Source organism: Puma concolor, chromosome C1 (assembly GCF_028749965.1).
Source record: "Puma concolor isolate L17-30 chromosome C1, mPumCon1.1.hap2, whole genome shotgun sequence".
Taxonomy (NCBI): Eukaryota; Metazoa; Chordata; class Mammalia; order Carnivora; family Felidae; genus Puma; species Puma concolor.
The window spans coordinates 34,921,644-34,941,857 of NC_141674.1; the positions used below are offsets into that span (position 1 = coordinate 34,921,644).

At 43.8% G+C, this 20,214-nt stretch overlaps 1 protein-coding gene across 12 annotated transcripts in view; it reads right to left on the reverse strand.

The window, feature by feature from the left end:
• ERI3 (ERI1 exoribonuclease family member 3) overlaps positions 1-20,214 on the reverse strand; it is a 128,091-nt gene that overhangs the window by 103,845 nt on the left and 4,032 nt on the right. For 8 of the 12 annotated variants that reach the window (XR_015254656.1, XR_015254657.1, XR_015254658.1 and 5 more), the window contains exon 3: positions 9,609-9,886. The exons of 3 other annotated variants lie outside the window; for them this stretch is intronic. Coding sequence is in view for 6 of the 9 variants with exons in the window: in XM_086716766.1 (XP_086572892.1) it covers positions 9,609-9,886 (278 nt within the window). In the remaining 3 variants the exon portion in view is untranslated. The remainder of the gene's footprint in view (positions 1-9,608; positions 9,887-20,214) is intronic. One more of the 12 variants, XM_086716763.1, reaches the window with a different exon arrangement.

Here is a 20,214-nt window from a genome sequence, read left to right on the forward strand (position 1 = left end):
AGCACCCCATTTACAACAATCATAGGTTCCATCTTTACCCTTGCCAAATCTCTTAGTACCACTGACTCCTAGGAGCCCACCAGTATCCAAATGAGCTACAAGCTACTTCAAAGCATGGTTCTCAAGCTCATTTTCCCCCCAGCACATCTAAAAGCTACAACACATAATTTCTTCTCCCCATCCCTACCATCACTGCCTTAGTCTAACCTACTAACATCACTTTCAAATAACGCCTCCCAGGGACGCCTGGGTGGCGCAGTCGGTTAAGCGTCCGACTTCGGCCAGGTCACGATCTCGCGGTCCGTGAGTTGGAGCCCCACGTCAGGCTCTGGGCTGATGGCTCAGAGCCTGGACCCTGTTTCCGATTCTGTGTCTCCCTCTCTCTCTGCCCCTCCCCCGTTCATGCTCTGTCTCTCTCTGTCCCAAAAATAAATAAACGTTGAAAAAAAAAATTAAAAAATAAATAAATAAATAAATAAATAATAATAAAAAAAAACAAAACAAATAACGCCTCCTAATCAGGTTCCCCACGTCCATTTTTAACCCCTTAGAACACTTTCACTCCATTCCCATGAACCCTGGCTTGCAACATCTGTTTCTTCTATTCCATTCAACAACACCTTCACACTTCCTCTTCTGGCTCACCAACTTTGCCTCCCAGCGGACTTGGTACGCTCCTTTCCTTTCAGCAACATCAGCATCTCCACATAAGAACTTCTGCCAGCATTTAGACTTTAGACCAAACCTTGGCTAAAAGGGCCTCCCTAGGACTAGATACTCAGCACTGGATACCACAGCACTGGAACAGGTACTACCAGATACTACCACTGGATACTAGATACCACAGCACTGGAACAGAACTGCACTGCTCATGTAACAGATCTGTTTTGCTGCCCACAGACCAAGATCTCCCATTAGCCACTACATACAGGGATAGGACCAAAACAGCAACCTATTCCAAGGTACGTGTACATCAAATTAAAAGCTTTGCTGATGTTTGTCTCTCCCTCCAGAGTCTACTTACCTTCTTTCTGATTCTCTCAGCACCTAACAGGGCTTTGCCCGTGGCAGCACTCTAAACACACAAACCCTTCTCTGCCTGTTCCAGCCTGCTCACCCTTCTGCTGCAGACCTGCCAGGCTGGGGAGCTAGTGTCAATCTGGGAATACTCTTATTTCAGGCTTTTAGGCTAAGACTCAATTTTCACAGCTAGAGCTCAAAACTCATCACATAAATGTATAGCTGTGGGGTTTTTTTAAGTATTGTGAACACCCAGGATAAGAGAATAAAAAATAGTTACCCCAATGGCATCTTAATCAAAATGATGCAGGATCCTTTTCCCCAACAAGACAAAGAGATGGAAAAGGCATCTCCTAATATCAGTTTCCTCATGTCAAACAACTGGGATCAGTCTACAAAGCAAGAAATGTAATCAATATTGGGGGAGAAGAAAAACAAGACAGGATGGAGGCAGGGAGAAGTGAAGCCTATGGACTTACCCTGGATTTCACATCTCCACTACCTGCTTTTTTTCTATGGCTGTGTATCTGTTGCTGCTGCTCAGAGGGAGAGCTTACCACCCCCTACAACCTTATGCCCTCCAGTCACCTCTGCTCTAGCACATCTTCTCTTGTCACCCAGGTCTATTTCTTCATTAATCCTTCCATCTCATCCCTCAATGTTAGTCAGCCAGCTCTTTATCTGTTTGAAGGTCTAAACCTCCATGGTCTATGGAAGGTGGGTCTTCCCAAGGGATGTCTAGCAGATCCAAATCCAAACTGCCAATACTTTTGGAGGTCAGAGGGAGGTGCCATGTCATTCTCCAGCCCTTGCTTCCCCCAAAAGGCCAAGTAGCCCAACCCTGTGCTACCTTCAATAGCAGTTGGATTAGCTTCCCCTGACAATGATTCAGGGCCTCAGCTTACGTATTTTTTTTCTCTCAGTTTACATATTTTTATCCTGACCCTTACCTTTTGGCCCATACTTTATTGGCTAAAATTCTCTCAAACCTCTTCTGGCCTTTACACTCTCACAACATCCCAATAAGACCTGCTAGCTTGAATGTGAGAAGCACCATATAACCAATACAGATAATCCCACTAACCAAACAGTGAAATATTTGCCACGTACAAAGTCTTCATTCTCCCTCTTCCTCATCTTCAGCACTCCCACACACGACCCTGCAATCCAGGTCAGTTTTTCAGACTTAGGCCAATTCATCGTGGCTTACTCTGTGAGCACCTTCTTTCATTCCTGCTGCAAAAGTTCTGAGAGGCCACAGGCCGACTTGGCCTCTTAAATCTCCTAAATTTCTCTTAACATGAAGCCCATGTGACCTCTCCTCCACATTGTGAGCAGGGTTGATCATTCTTTGAGTCCCCACTGCACCAAGTACTTACCTACGTGATGTAATCAAACACTTAACAGTGGTTACATGTAGGTTTACCCTCCTAGACTATGAGCTCCTTGAGGGTAGGAATCATTTCTTACTTGTTTCTATGTCCCCAGCATCTAATACAGAGCTTGAAGTCACTAACCCAAGAGTAAAGAGAGGCCTTTGCATTGCCTCTAAGGTAGTTACAGAGAATAAGGTCCTCCCCATTCCTTTGCTTACTTGATTAAAGGGCAGCTCAGTGTCACTGTTCATTTACAGTCCCTGATTTCATTCATCATTTATCAATGGCTCTATTCTTTAGAACTCTTCCCCACCACCAACCTTAGCCCAGTGTCTAACAAAATCTGCATTCCAACAGCTGTGTCAGCCCTGGGGAGGCCACCAGGATAATAAGAGGCTAGGGGGAGGTTTCTTGATTTGTACTAAATTATGTGGTGATTTTGTTACCAATGACCCAATGCTCCCCAAGGAAAGTTCCTGGTCCCACTCCCAGGCAACTCCATAGCCCTAACTACACACCACAGCAGCTTGAAGGTATAAACCCTGAGGAAGATAGAGAAGCAGTCTGAATAGAGCAAATAAACCCACTTCGATCTGTACCTCTGCTATGCCAAACACATAAGGCAGCACCACCATGCATCAGTGCTCCACTCCCTGGGATGTATATTTTACTTCTACATTGCTATGTCTGCTCCAAATAAAGAAGGGCCCCTTCAGCTCTCACGTGAAGTTACAACAGGGCCAAAACCTGAACACAGCAAATGCTTGTTCCCATTCGGGGAGTGGTTGTGAGGAGCTACAGTGACAGTCAAAGAAAAGGGATAGCGGGGAGGTGGGGGGGGGTCCCTATGAGGGACCACCAGGAAACAGCAGCCCGTGAACGGGGCGGGGGGGGGGAGGGGGCTTTTGGAGATGGAGGGGGAAGCACCATTTTTATGGAGGCAGCAACAAAAGGGACAAAAGGGCCTAGTGGGCTGTCCCATTCCTACCACCATCACTGGCCACCAATAGAGGAATTCATTTATGGTGACCCTGGAAGAAGGGCGTGTTAAAACAGAGATATAAGTAAAAAGAAAGGCAATAATTGGTCTGATGGGCAAGGGAAAAATTATACCAGGAGTCGGGAGCCTGTGCAAGAACACTTACAGCTCACACAGTCATCATAACTCAGCCCCCTCAAGCATTTTGTGCTCTGCTTATGGTGTTAACTTTAATGTCTTAACATATAACACCATCCGCACTAACACAAAATACTACACACGCCAGATGAGGCTGAGTTATAGTTGCTGTGGGAAGCATAACTTTGAATTTCCTGATTTTGGTGCATTTAATCTCAACCATAATGTTACATTAACGTCGGTTTTGCATTTCATTTCCCAGTTTAGAAGAATAGCGTCAGCGCCTTTGCCTGTCTGTACAGAAAAAAATGCAGGCTGACTTGGGGCCACAGGCAGATGGACCACAACCCAACAACCGGGCCCTCGCAATAAAAACCCTGGCCAGACCCCTCCTACTTGGAGGGGCTGTGACTAGGACAAGTGAATGGGGAGGGAAGAGTGGGTTCTTTCTCTAGGGAACTGCCTTTCTGTCCACTTGGGAGTGTACAGGAACCAAGGTAGCACACAGTAAGAGCGGTGTGCATGTGTGCACACTGGATGGGGGAGGGGGTAGGTGGTAGGGGGATTCTGCCTTTCAGCCCTAAATAAAGAAGAAGGGAATCGATATAGTTTGATTTGTAGGGATCTTAACCAATTTCCTATAAAGTTTTCCAAAATGTCTCTCTCACAAAGGACTAATAATGATGTACCAGCTCTAAGTCATACTGAAATCCTCCAAATGCCTCTCTTCTATATTATTCCTTCTCCTGTCACTATGAAACTTCCCCCACCCTACCCTCCCCAAATAACCCAGCATCTGGACAATTTTCTATAAAAAAGAAACTCCTTTACTCATGGTTCTAACTCAAAATGCAGATGGAGTTTCTTCAAGGTTTCCTAAAAAAAAAAAAAAAAAAAAAAAAGCCCCTGTGGACAAAGACCAAACACTAGAAAACCTCAACCCCAAAGGTCATTTTTCTCCCAAGTTATGGGCACTTGAATACAGATGAGAAGGAAAACAGTTGGCAGGGCTGCTGCAGATTAGTGAGAAAAAAGACTACACCCCAGAACCTGATGCCCAGCCAGAGGGCACTCAGTGAGGCAGGGTAGGCAGCAGCTAGGACATGGCTCCCCAGATAAGGAGAGCTGGGCTACCTTCTCCTTGGCCATCCGGATAGCTGAGGGTTACTTCTTTTCTCCTTGTGCTGTGGCCTAAACCTCATTGTCCTCACTTACATTTGCTTTTGTTCCTTTCTAAATACTAAGGTGGTGAAAGAACCTGCCCCCAGGTTAAAGATGGACAATTAAAGATCCCACCAAAGCTTTCAGGCTGCTTCCTGGGCCTTAGTGTCACAACCACCATTATTCCATGCACATCCACACCAAAATGAGCAACACGAACTCCTGCTAGCCAGGACAAAGGAGTCAGGATTCTCCTAAACCAGATAAAAACCTACTTCCCTATCAGGAAAGGATTCCTAAAGCAAGAAAGGAATTGTATTTCTCAAATTGAGAGTCTCTAAAGCAACTTAAACCATCTAAATTAACATTTAAGTGAAAAAATGTTTTCAAATGTAAAAGTCTCATATTCAGCCAATATCTATCATGTTAATCTGAATCAAAACGTAAAACAAAGAGTGCAAAAACCAGAAAGTGAAGCCTTTTACGGGCAGACCACTCCAGTTTCACCTAGCTGAACAAAGTGCAAGAATAAACAGCAAAAATGATGATAAATGGAAAATACCAGATGTTTTACCATGTTTATAACCAATACTGTTACTCACCCAAGTATAACAGAGCTTACACTTGTTAGTTTTCACAACGCCATTCCTTTAGGACAGTCCCAATAAGCTGATTCAGGGACTTCTGAAGATCAGAGACAGATCAGAAAAATGAACCCCATGCCAAGCATCCAGAAAGATCCTGGCCCCAAACTTGTTTCTGCCTCTTCCACCCCCAAGGGGTAATGGCACACTCCCATAAGGATCAGAAATGTACAATGCAGAGGACTCGAGTATTTGAAAGCAACTGGGAGCTAGGCAGGAGGAGAGCTGGGATGATCTGATTCAGTCCCAAGCCCATCCCCAGGAGGCACGCAGCCCTTGCCTATAAAGTGTCTCTGCTGGGGCGCCTGGGTGGCGCAGTCGGTTAAGCGTCCGACTTCAGCCAGGTCACGATCTCGCGGTCCGTGAGTTCGAGCCCCGCGTCAGGCTCTGGGCTGATGGCTCAGAACCTGGAGCCTGTTTCCGATTCTGTGTCTCCCTCTCTCTCTGCCCCTCCCCCGTTCATGCTCTGTCTCTCTCTGTCCCAAAAATAAATAAACGTTGAAAAAAAAAAAAAAAATTTTAAAGTGTCTCTGCCAAGTGGGTAGCCCATTCTGAAAGAACACTAGGGAGGGCTGATTCAACTTGCAGCCCATCTTCTAGTCCTTTTCCTGTCTCTTGTTAAGAGTTCATTTTCAGGGCGCCTGGGTGGCGCAGTCGGTTAAGCGTCCGACTTCAGCCAGGTCACGATCTCGCGGTCCGTGAGTTCGAGCCCCGCGTCAGGCTCTGGGCTGATGGCTCAGAGCCTGGAGCCTGTTTCCGATTCTGTGTCTCCCTCTCTCTCTGCCCCTCTGTCTCTCTCTGTCCCAAAAAATAAATGAACGTTGAAAAAAAAAAAAAGAGTTCATTTTCATTCTCATCCAAAATCTCAATCTTTCCGGTTTCCATTTGAATTCATTTCTTTTTGGGGCGCCTGGGTGGCTCAGTTGGTTGAGCAACCAACTCTTGATTTCTGCTTGGGTTGTGATCTTGCAGTCTGTGGGATCAAGCCTTGCATTGTGCTGGGTCCGTTCAGCGCTGACAGAGTGGAGTCTGCTTGGAATTCTCTCTCTCCCTCTCTCTCTATCCCTCCCCAACTCGTGCTTGCTCGCTCTCTTTCTCTCTCAAAATAAATGCATAAACATTAAAAAACAAACAAAAAATAAATAAATACATTTCTTTTTTTTAATCCTTATTAAAATGAGGAGCAAGTTATTATTATACTCCTTGGAACAACTACTTCCCATATGATGAATTTATTTAGTCTGGACAAGAAATCAGTCACCAAAACCATATTCTATTTCTTTTCTAAGTCCTATTTTTGTGCCCCTAATGATTTGTTTTCCCTCTTATCCTGAGCTTTTCCAATTTCTCCACTGCCCCTGCTGACTGAAAGACCTAAACAGCACAGAGGCTCTAATGATGACCTCAGTAGAAGGATGACCCCAGGGGAAGGATGTTATCCTATGTAGGACTGTCAACCTTCTCCACTGCATCTTCCAAAATTTCCCTGAATCCTATCAGGATCCTGCTACCTGCAAACTTTATAGAAGATTTTTTTTTAAGAGACAGAGAGGCTCTAAGCTGCCACAAGCAACAAGTTTCAAATCACTCCTGAACTACCCATTCCTTTCCTGAAAATGGTCCAATGGGTAGTCCAACAGAGCTGCCTGGCCCCAAACTCACCTTCCTACCTGTTGATCACAGCATTGTGGAGGCTTAATGAAGTAGAGATGCATTACATTTATCACTTACCCCAGATCCACTCAAATCCATCACTATGTCACAGCAAGAAGTTAGATTGATCTGACAGGATTTGCTCTTCTTCGCAAACCCATGTAAGTTATTACTCAGTACCCTATGCTCTTCTAGCTGTTTGCTGATTGATTATCTGACGATCAGGTCAAGTATCTTCTCTGGAATCACAGTAAACTAACGGGTCTATAATTTCCAAGATCATTCGTATTCCCCTTTTAAAGATAAGCAAGACAGCAAATGCTTCTCTCTGAATTCTCTAAAGCAACAGCTAATGCTTTCTAATAATGAACCAGGGCAGCCAATTCTTTAAGTGCCCTTGGAATCACATCATCAGGGTTCATTGATTCTGGAGATAATCTTTAATCAGGCCCAGATCCTGGTAAACGGCATGGAGTCCTACCTCAGCCTAGGTCAGAAAGGCTGTGGTGCCTAAGTCTGGGTGGGAAGTTGGTGATACGTGGGATTTAAATCCGTATTGCATTATATCTTCAGCATTGCAATAAATAAATAAGTAGAACAATGCCCTTGAAAGAGAGATGAAAGGTGATACTGACAGACCAAATTCAGGCATAAATCAGGCTTCACCTTGAGCAACATTGACAGGACCCTCTGTAGGACAAGAGAACAGAGCTACATAATTATCTGGGCTTATAATCTAACTGAAAAATGCAGAAATAAACATACATAGGCATGTGCCAGAAAGCAGAACGCAGAAAAAGCCATAAAGGAAGTGCCAAGTGATCATGAGAGTTCAGAAAAGGGATGAATCATACACAATACGGATGTCTTAGATTTTGGACCCCCATCCCATTAGGGCTTACTCAGTAATTGGAATGTACATCAGTAAGGGAAATAATACGGTATGTTAGGATACGGATCCCTGATTCCTAACCCGAGAGAACGTATGTAACCCAAATTCCCACCCCATCACCCAGGCACACCCACCACAGAATCTCCAATAGTTTGGGGAGGCAGAAAAGACTCTACAGCATGGGCAGGAGCAAGACGCTAAAAAAGTTAAGGGTGGCTCAGGTAGCACCCAAACCACATTCCTTCCCTTTTATACAAAGGTCTTTCCCTCAGGACATTCTCCTCATCCTGCTCCTGTCTTCCCAAGCCTCCACAGGCCTGATTCCCATACTCCCAAAGACAGACCACTACTTGACAGTAGAACAGGAAAGAGGAGAGAGAAAGAGGAAGGTAAAAGTGTGGTGGCATCTGCTTTATGGAAAATAATCTACTATTCTAAAGATAGAACCTCTTGATGGGAAAAAAAACAACCAAGAGAAATGAACCCAGTATCTCTGAATGGACCCCGCTCCTCCAGTCTCCCAAGTGCCTGATGTTATAGTCCCCTTTTCTCCCTCCACCCTACCACTGAAAGCTTTTCCCAGACTAACATGTCTACACATCCCAAAATTACTCACCTAATAGCCCAGCCCCACAGGGAAGAGTTACAGTCCTAGAGCTGGGCATACTCAAGTGGGAACCTTGAGTATGGTAGACTTCTCAGGTCTACCACACTACAATGAACTGTCACATCAGCTCCCAATCATTCCCCAAAAACAAACAGCAAGCACAGGTACCTCTCTGCTGCTAAACCAAGCTTCCTAGTAGCACTACCTTAAAAGTTTGTAAAAAGTCTCTGAACACAGTTGATGACTAAGAAAAAAAAAGGAAGCAAAGAAATTTTCCTAACAGACCAACAGTTGTACTTCTTCAGGTTATCTAATGCTGCAAAACACATCATCCCCAAACTCATTGGTTCAAAACATCACTAATCATTTCTTATCTCTCACAGTTTCTGCAAACCAAGAATTCAGGAATGGCTCAGCTGACCAGCCTGGCCCAGGGTCTCTCCTGAGGTTGAAGTCAGATGTCCACTGGGGCTGGTGGATTCACTTCCAAGACGGCACCAAGACACACGACTGGCAAGCTGGTACTGGTTTTTAGCTAAGAACCTCAGTTCCTGTACACCCATGCCTTTCCACAGGCTGTTTGAGAGTCCTCAATGCATGGCAGCTGGCTTCCTACAGAGTGACCGATCCAAAAGAGCAAGGTGAACTATAGTGCTTTTTATGGCTTAGCCTCAGAAATCACACAATGTCCTTTCCACTGTGTTCTATTGGTTATACGCGGCTAGCTCTGATGTGTGGGAGAGAAACTACCAAGCGTATGAATATCAGGAGTCAAGGATCATCGGGTGCCATCTTGAGGCTGACTACCACAGTATTCCTTAAAAGAACATGCAGCAATAGCAGGAGAAGGAAGGAGGGAAGGGAAAGGAGAGAGAAAGGATGGGACCAAAGGAAATATTTTGATTCCCAAAGGCTGAGACCAGAGAGAAACAATATGCCCAGTTCTCTCCAGAGACTTCTCAGGTCTACCTTACCCTAGCATGCCTGAACCAAGTCCGGTTTCCCAGGCAGGAACTCCAGATGAGTAGCTAAAAGCCAGGAAGACATGAGAAAGTTCCTCTGGAACCCAGAAAGCAAGACTATCCTCCCTCCCTCCTTGCCCACCCCACCTTTTCTGAAGCAATGATGCAACAGTTACCTGAGGATGAATCTGTGGCTTGTCGCACGTGGCCTCAAAGTCCAGCACTAAAAAGTAGTGATACCTCTGGGGAGGAAAGGGCACCATTGCCGCCATGGATGCGCCAAAGCCGTGGGCCGCCAGTTTTCTGGTGGATATGGAGCAGAACTCCGGAACACCACAGGGAGAAAATAAGTGGGAGCCCAGCACTTTTCTTGCTCTTGAAAGTAAATATGAAGAAAATCGAGCTGCTCCAGTCTGTAAAGGTGCTAGCATTGAACATCCAGAAGCATCTAAAACTTAGGGGAGGAAAGTTTAAAAAAAAAAAAAAGAAAGAAAGAAAGAGAAAAAAAAAAAAGAACAAAGAGCCTGGGTTACTCCCCTCCCACTGTGGCCCTGTTCCATCTGGTCTTCAGGAATAGTCACACAACATGAACCACTCCCCAGTGTTTCTGGGCCCCTTTTCTAAATCAACAGTATTTATTACTGAAGTTCAAGACCCTAATACTGGCCGCTGCAGCATTATGACAGCTCTGAGTCTCCAAGATCATTCTCAAAACAACCTGCAACGCTGGCCTTCATCTTTAAACGGAGCTCTAAAGTTCAAAAGAGAAGAGAGAGAAAAATTCTGTGGTCATTTCTCAGGTGGCAACAGTTAACATAGAGCTAAGGTTCCCAAAGTAACATGAGGTGACCCAGCTGCACAATCAGTCCTGGGAGCTAAGGAGACTCAGACAAACAGTGGAAAACGCCCAAGATTCCCTCCTCAGCTCCATTACAAACCATTTGCCCCTGGCCTTCCAGCGTGTCTCACATCTCCACATATCCTCCTCCCTTCTCCCAAGGTGAAATGGAACACAGCCAATCACAGGGGAGCTTGCTGGTGGCTCCCCAGCCCCCACACCAGTAAGTGGCACCCTGGGGGAATGAATGACGCCTGGAGAGCACAGCTGGCAACAGCCTCAGGCCTTCACATTTGCTGCCTTTAGACATACTCACTACTAGAGGCCCTGAATGACTGTGGGATTTTTTTTTTTTTTTAAATAGGGAAGAAAAAGAGAAAACCCAGATGTGGCAGTAATGGGAGCATTGCTTAAAAAAAAAAAAAAAAAAAAAAAGTCTAGTAAAGTTTTCTGAGTGAACATGTGCAAAAAAAAAAAAAAAATCCAAATCACTTTTCAAGTTTTCCCTTAAAATTTGCAGAATGTCTGTTCCTTAGAGGGTTAACTAAATATAAAAATCAAAGTCTAAGTTTTACTCACAAATAACTCAAACTTCCTTAAAATAAAAAGGAACAAAGAAGAAATTTTGTGTTTACCCCTCTTACACCCAACATTCAAATTCCCTCAACTTTAATCCTCAAAGTCAAACAAGAAATCTCACTGCTCAATGCAGAAATGGCCATAGTTTATGCCTTCTGAAGCCCCATTCTAATAGAGCCAAAAGCTTGCCTCTGAAAGGCTACAAATGGGCACTGGCCCCCTCCTGCAGGGTTGAGGGGGCAGTAGCCTGTGAAGTCCAGAGCATACTCAGAAGCAATGAGGTCACTACTACCTGAGCGGGCCTGGACAATGGCAAGTATCACTCCACTTCCTGGCTCTCCCCTGACTCACTGAATGACCTACCATAACTTGCCTGCATATTTATTAGGAGACATGCTAGTGTGGGTCCTCAATTTCCCCATCCCTGTAGTGAGATTCCATGAGGATTCAGAGGGTCTAAGACTGAAAAGTGAAAAGTATTTTAAGTTCTTCGTGGTCCTACAGAGCACAGCGCCTGCTTTACACCATGGCTTTACAGCATTTCCAAAACATAGTCCAAACCCCTCAGCTCAGGGTAGACAAAGGCTAGCTTGGATTTCACTACAGAATCCCTTGGAAAGGCAAAGAGGCCAATATCCCTTTGAAAGCCAGAATCCAAAATAACTTCACATCACCTACCCTGAACAATACTGGGGGCCTTGCTGAGATGGGAGACACCAGTCTGCTCAGATTATGCATTAGAATTTGGATCCAAAGTCCCTCAGAGCCTTAGAACTCTTCTCTAACTCCCTGAAGTCAGACTAGGGATAAGGACTTTAGAGAGTCCTAATGTCTGGCAATATGTATATATAGTATATATAGTATATACAGTCAACCAGACCCCATCTGCCAAATACTATAGGCAATTAAGCATCGTGATTAAGTAGGGCTTCCAGGTTTGAATCCTGGCTTAGCCACTTATTTGCCATGGAACCTTGGGCAAGCTCTGTTCTTCAAACCCTCACCTGTAAAATGACAAATATAATAGCTCTTACTCAAGTGAGAATGAAATGAGAGGACAGATGTAAAGCACTAGGAGCATTGTCTGGCACATAAGGGCTCAATAAATATTAGCCTACTAGTATTACTACTAGTAAGTAGTAGTTACCACTAGAGTTACCACTCTATTGAGCTATGCCCACCTGGACAAGCCCAGATCCTCATACTTGGGGCCTATAAATCCAATGATGCATAAGGCAATCTCAGAGAGTAACATCAAAATCTCCTGCATGCCCAGGATGCTCTAGACCCCCCATACATCATACTGTCTGTGTCCTATCCCTTCAACAAACAACACATTGATGACCAAAAGCCTCTTGCCTGCAGGCCTTGCCTTCTCACCTGATTTCACCCACATCAACAAGTTTTTCTTGTAGCAAGTCTTGAGAATAGATAGGAGACCAGGCCTCCATATATCAGTAATCACTGGATTCCATACTTCCCTTACTTCTAAAAACCAAGTCCAACTTGAGTCAAGAAACAAAGAGCAGCTCTTCCTCTTCCTTTCCTGAAAAATTCAATCTAATGGTTTTAGAGCCATTAGTTGTGGCAGAGGAAGACAGGTATCTACAAGTTGAGGTGGGGGGAGCAGAAGAGTCTGGGGTGAGGGTGGGGGGTATCAGAGCCCAAGCAGAGTAAGGAAGGCAACTATACAGAGGCAGGAAGGTGTGATGTAGCATGTCAGAGCCCATGTGGGGTGTGGAGGGCATGGCAAGGGGTCAGGAGATGGTGGCAAGTCTGATGCAGGGAGTCATGGGCAGGGTAAAAGAGGCAGTCAAGAGAGGGAAAGAGCAATGGCAACAATGGGAGACTGGTTACATACAGAGGGATTGATCAAAGAAGGATGTGTATTAAGGGTAATGAGAACCAGGTTTCTCATGGCTAGAGGATGTAATTCAAGTAGGGAAAGAGGAAAATATCCAAGGTGTCAAACTGAAATTGAAGGAAACAGTGTGAACTCATGGTATCAGACATATATAACACGTAAGAATAAAGCTAAATGTAAATATGAGTATGAATATATAAATATACACACACATATATTTTTTAGCTCTGTCTCCTGAAGGGCCAGGGAGCAGCAACACTCCAGCAGCAATGAGCACACCTAGCACCCAGTTGCCTTCTAAACAACATTCTGGAAGAACCAGAGCTCTTTGGAGAAATGGTTGATTCTGTGGCAGGGAAAGTACAAGATGAGTCTGGAACATCTTGTTTTAGGGCCAAAAAGCAAGGAAATGCTCAAAGAATGAAGGCAACTTATCAAAAGGATGCAGAGGCCAGCTTGAAGGGACTCCTACTGGCAAATAAATAATGATATTAATATATACTGCATTGAATTAAAAAGGAAACCATGAGTCTATAAAGCACAAATTAATTAACTAATTAAAGTTTGATGAGGGATATTCACATAGTTTCAAACTATCTCCTCACAGAATGCTTATTAATCATAAAAGGAAGTATACAATGAAGAAACCGGGCAGACATCACCTTAATCAAGTGATCAAAATGAACATTATCAATAGTGGGATAAATGAAAACAGTGCACCACATGATAGGATGCAATGAGAAGAAAGCATCATTTCTGTGATATTCCTGTCAAAGATGCATAGTCTAAGTCTAATCATGAGAAAATATTCAACAAACCCTAATTGAAGGGCAGTCTACACAATAACTAGCCTGTAATCTTCAAAAGTATCAAGGTTATGAATGTAAAGGAACCTTTACTGAGCAAAGTCTAAAGGAGGTTAAAGGGACTTGGTAACTAAACGCAATGTACATTCTGAACTGGATCAGTTTGCTACAAAAGGACATTACTGGGACAACTGGCAAACTGGAATGGGGTTTGACAATTAGAATGAGGTAAGGTACCAATATTAATTTCCTGGTTTTGCTGGTTGTATTGTGGTTAGGTAAGAAAATGTCCTTGCATGGAGGAAATACACTCAAAGCATTCAGGGTGATGGGGCATTAGGTCAGCATTAACGGTCAAGCAGTTTCACAAAAACTTCTTTGTACTCTAACTCCAACTTTTATGTAAATTTGGCCTATTTGAGACTTTTTAAAAATGATTTTAATCTATATGCTGCAATGTGGTTTAAAAGAGGGAGAGAGAACAGACGGTATGTGAGGGTGCAATCTCTCCACATTGCCCATGGAAGGTAGGCTATATGCTCTCCTTCAGCAGGGAGGCCAGCAAAAGCCAGCCCTTAATGCATCAAGTCTCCATGATAAGAGCTCCCACTCAATGGCCCCTCACTGGGCACTCCTGCCACCATTAGAGCCTTCTTAGGAAACACCCCTGCACACCCTGCAGAGGCATCCCATCTGTCTTGCACCCTCTGGCATCTTAGGGATTCCCCTTTCCTATTGCTGTGTTTATACTTCAGTCACAAGTTTGTAGAGTATAAGCTTGTAACTTGTATCATCAATTGGGACTTTGAGTATCTAGTCAAGGGGCAGAACTCAAAAGATCAGTTTATGATTCTATGTATTTGATACCATCTTTCATCAGAGACCAAGATTTAAACACATTTATTCTCAGACATCCTTTTTCTTCTCCTAGCAATAAAAGTAGTAAGTAGCCTATGGCAAGGAGGAAAATAAATGATTCCCTCCTCAAAATGAAAGGACCAGCCCCTCAATGGGGACAGGACAGTGGTAAACAGGGACTGCCATGGGGCCAGCCTGATTTGGAGAAACAGGTCTGCGCCACAGCCCCTGGAGGATGGTCTCTGTGCAGAGTATTTACACAACAGACACCAACGGCTCCTCTGCAGCCATTACTGTCGGTCAGGTAAATAACGCATGTGCCAAAACACACATTTAATGAGGGAAATAATATGCCTTTATAAAAAGCCTCAATCTGTATTTACCTGAGAGACCAGAGAAGCACCAAATCACCAGATTAGTGGAACCACAGAGGAGTCATTCTGGTGTCTTGGGTAAATAGACATTTTATAGCCTTCCATTACTGAGGGGGGAAGAGAGAGCAAAGGGAGGGGGCCCATTCTTTAACATCCACATACACAGGCCACAGGAACCTGGGGGATAGGAAAGTAGAGAAGGCTATCATGAAATATGTGGTCTACTCCCACCCCATTTCCCCAGCTGCAAACACAGTTGATCTTTGAACAACACAGGAGATAGGGGCACCAACTCCCCCTGCCCCCACGCAGTGGAAAATCTGCCTATAACTTTTGAATCTCCAAAAACTTAACTACGAAGAGTAGTTGACCAGAAGCCTTACCAATAACATAAACAGTTGACTAATGCATATTTTATATATGTAATCTATATGGTATTCATACAATAAAGATAAAGATGTTAAGAAAACTGTAAGGAAGAGAAAATATATTTAAATATACTTACAGTACTGTACTGTATTTATGGGGGAAAAAAATCTACCGTTAAGTGGATCTGTGCAGTTCAAACCCGTGTTGTTCAAGGGTCACCTGTATTTGGAATCTCTGAGGAGGGTATACATAGGCTTATACCATCTCTGGATTCAATCCATTCCATCGAAAACCAGACTGGGAGGCAGGAGTACATTCCAGAGAAACTCTAAGGCACTAGAGGCAGACTCTGAGTCCAGCTGACTACAAGCACCTGAGACAGCTGCAGCTTCCCCAGTTCCTAGTCCTAGGGTAAGTCCCTGTCCCAAACTGACCTTTAGTATCACAAGTGCTCAGGCACCTGAGTCACAGAGGCATCAACAGAGAACACGGTAATACCTGTCTGGAACCTGCTCAGTCACAGGCTCTGTATTAGGCAGATAAAAATAGCCCGGGAAAAATATAAATAAACTGCTTGCCTTCAAAAGTCATAATCTTCAATCTAATGAATGCATCTTTGCTGCCAGAGCACTTTCTGTGAAAATCACAGATTGTCCAAGGTGAAAGAAAACCTAATGGGAGACACAGTACAGCCACCTAGGGAAAATGAGCTCCAGGAAGAGAAAAGGGCTGCCCAAGACTCACATAGGAAGCAAAAACATAACCCAAGGCTCCCAACTCCCATACCAGGGTTTCAGACCAATGCCCCAACACAAGGAACAGGCCTCACCGCCCAACCCCCAAGCTTCTCTGCAGTCTCACAGTGGAGACCAAGGGCCTGAAGGCTTGGTCTAGTCTGCTGAAAGCTACAGGTTGAGGCAGAACAAAGCTTGACATGCCTTAGAACCTCTACACCACTTTTGATGGCACCAAAGTGGAATGGAAGCAAGAACTGTAAAGCTAGGTCCTCACCTCAACAAAACACTCTCCTCCTCTCTACAACCTGTCACTCCCTCAGCCTGTAGCTACAGCTGCTTCTGCTCCAAAGCAGGGCTGGGGAGACCATTCCCAACCTCAGAAGAAGCTGCTAACCCCAAATTAACAGGAGAGCTATAGTAACTATAGTCCTGGAGACCTTCAGGAACACCAAATTCTGATGGCAACGTCACAGGCCACGGGAGGCTTACTCTCCTCTTCAATTTAGCTATCTCAGCAGCTCAAGGCAGCTCATAAAAAGAAGTGACTGATTTGCCTGTTGTTTGCTAACTTACCAGCCACACCCAGTAGTTTGGGCCAACTCCTTCAGGGGGCCAAAGCTGGGAAACATTTCTTTGCAAAGTCCTACAAGTCAGTTGTGACATCCATCGCACATGAGAAGGGCAAAGGTTTGTTTCCTAAAACACCATAAATAGGACAGAAATGGAGGAAGGGCATAGTATGTACTCGTATCCCTTTAAGTACCTCCCACACTTGTAGACAGCATCTGACACCAGAAGAGAGGTACTAAGAACCTCCCATATCCTGTTTGGAAACAGGGGTAGAGAAACAAGGAGTCACACAGCCTGGTTGTTTAAACACTGGAATTAGACAAGTCTAGGTTGAAATCCTGACTCTACTACATATTCTTTTTTTTTTTCTTTTCTTTTCTTTTTTTTTAAAGTAGGTTCCACACCTAACATGGGGCTCAAACTCATGACTCCAAGATCAAGAGTTGCATGCCCTACCAATTAAGCCAACCAGGCACCTCTCTACCATACATTCTTAATAACAATAACTATAATAATGAATAATGATACCTATCTGTTTGGGGTTCAGTTCAACCACACAATGTATATAAAGCACTTGGTGTGTTGAAAGTATGCAATAGAAGGGAGCTAATATTGTTAAGGCATGAGAAAGAGGAAAGGAAAACAGGATTTTCTGAAAAATCTATTATAAGCCAGGCACTGTATTAGTCATCTACATATTTCATGTCATTCAGCCCTCCCAACTCTCAGGCAAAGTGGGGAACAGTATTCCCATTTTACATACAAGAAAACTAAGCCTCAGAGGCACTCAGTTCTTCAGGGCCCTATTCTCCTCTCCCATGTTTGAGGGCACACATTCCCTACTTGATTGAGTCCCAGATCATCCAAAGGGCTAAAAATGCATATCAACTTCAGTTTTTCCTTTGAGTTAAGGTGTGGCTTTAACTAAAAGTAACTCAACCATAAGCAATGATAAGTCTGTCCAAAATCACCCAAATTTGTTATCATAATACATTTATTACATTTTAACAAGAAAAACAAATTGCAGCCTTGGGTACAAAAAACAGAAACAGGAAGTGGTGCCTTGGATTAAAACAACTGTAACACAAGAAACTCAAAGCCTCTTCTCAAACACAATTCCAGAGGAGGAGCAGAGGAACTGGCAGGGGCAGGGTGACAACCAGAACTTGCTCAGGTCCCCAGATGTGATGTTTCCTTTTACAAATATGTGCCTTGGCAAATGCTACTTTCCCTCCTTTGGAATGTTACTTCCATTTTCACCAGGCAAATTATTGCTCCTTCTTCAAAATGCAGCCCAAAACTCCCTTTTAGTAGCTTTCTCTGACACTCCATCAGAAAGCTAACTGTTTAAATGTGATCCAGTAACACATTCTACTCCTATTTCATAACTTTTGTTTCACTATATTGTAAAATTTTAGTTAATCTATTTCTCCTACTATAATTTTCAGAGTTAGGTGAGAAGGATGTAAGATAGCAGGTATAGGTATGTGTATGTGTGCATGTGTGTGTAAAAAAGCATAATTTCTTTGACTTGTTTCTTGTCAGACCCTTTAATGCATTTTAAAATTTCAAGTAGCATTAAAGAAAAGCATAAGATTTTTTTTTCCACCTTAATAGTGCAGGAGTTTAAAAACTCTAAGAAATGGGGCGCCTGGGTGGCTCAGTCGGGTAAGTGTCTGACTTTGGCTCAGGTCATGATCTCACACTTGGTGAGTTTGAGCCCTGCATCCGGCTCTGAGCTGACAGCTGCTTGCTGACAGAGCCTGCTTCGGATTCTGTGACTCCCTCTCTCTCTGCTCCTCCCCTGCTTGTGTGTGCACACATGTGCACGTGCGCTCTCTCTCTCAAAAATAAATAAACTTTTAAAAAAAATCTAAGAAACACAGAGATAGACACAGATCCTTAAGGGCAAGGACCACATTTTTTTACTCATTTTTGTATTCCCAGCACCCAGCACAGGACCAGGCACAAAGTTAGTGTGAATCAATGTTTGTTGAATGAATATGCCCAAATTTTTCAAGTGCTCTGGAATCAGAACATGTTAGAACAGAGCACACCCTAAGCCCCAAGCAAAGCTTCTTTTTTCTCTTTCTCCTTCTTCCTAGCCCACCCTATTCTGTCCTCCCCAGTTAAAGACAGAGAGAGACACCACATTGCCTTGGTGCTGGAATACTATTAAAAGGATTAATTTAGGGACCGGTGTTTGGACTGTCACATCCAATCACTACCCACAGATCTACAGCTTCCCAAATCAAGCTCATGCAAAGAGGAATCAATTGCAAGGACACAGAGGGTCTGAACAGGCATACTAATGGCCTCCTGAGGTGCCAGCGGCCAGCTCTGACACTCCCATAAATTATCTGCCTTTTGATTTTACCTGTAGCTGTGGGGCACAAGGCACAATTTTGAACATATCAAAGCAATCTCTTGTAACCCAAGGCTCCCCCAAGAATGTCCCCAAAGAGGGAGGGGCTAAAAACAATGACCCAAAGGGAATCTGCTTTCCTGGTCCAAGCAGTCATCAATTAAAACCCAACAGGACCAAGTGGATAAAGTGGGACCCAAATCATTTCTAGCACATCTGGACAAAGCATGCATCAGTCTGCAGTTCTGCAATGACTACATATCTCTCACTTGAAGGAAGAGAAATCACAGCAATAAACTAACACAATTTCATCTGGAGGCAAATCTGCACTAGCTCTGACAGTACCTTATAGCATGACCTTGGGCAACACACTTAACCTTCATGGGCCTCAGTTTCCTCATAAGGGTAGCAGAGACAATAATACTGACCACCTGATTCATTCCTAGAGTGATGGTGAAAAGTAATAAAAAACATTCAAGAGGCACTTTATGAAGATGTAGGGCCACAAGGGTGGAAACACTAATAAATGACCCTAACCAAATGGGAGAAATGACTGGTCACACTTTGGTGAATTTCTTTCAGGTAGCTGCTCACTCAATTCACTTCACTGATGGTACTGGGGCTAAGGTCTACCCTGAAGAAAGTTCTGATTTTCTGGACTCCTGATGTCTGAAAATTTTCCATTATGAAGAGTGGCCCCTTGCATTAGTTATAACTTCCTCCTGTCTACTGGCTGCCACCACCAGTGGTTATGTTTCTATCATATGGCCTTAATGACAACTCTGAGGCCCCCAAACATACTAAGCCAAAGGCCAACTCACCCTATTGTGGGCTGCTTTTTAAAAAAATTATTGTGTCAAATACTATTAGTGACAAAAGTTATTAAAACACTGTGCTAAGAATCTTACATACATTAGCTCATTAAATCCTTTAATAAACCCTATTAAGTCCCATTATCTGCATTTTACAGATAGGAAAGTAAAGCTCAGAGAGATAAGTCATTTGCCCAAGGTCACCTAAACACCATAATATAGGCTTTCAGAAACCTACAGACTTCCTTCCAGCAATGCAAGCAGGCTTACAGAAGGAGAAAGACAATTCATTGGGCACTCAACAGATACTTTATTTGCCTCCTGTGCCTGGCATATACCATCATATCTGAACCAGGAGACAGTCCCCAAAACAGAAAAAGGTCATCAGTCTGCTACCAGCAAGGAAAGGAAAGATTGAGTACGACATATAACAAAATGTGGACAATTCCCTAGGAAGCTTAGGAAAATGGGTCCTTCTTTGTATAGTTCAATAAGTTTAAAGCAACTGACATTAAGCTATGAGCCCTAAGACCAACATCCCTACCAGGGTTCCATTTATTCCCTACTTCTTGGATTAGAAAAGACTTCCCCAAACCTTTTCACTCATTCT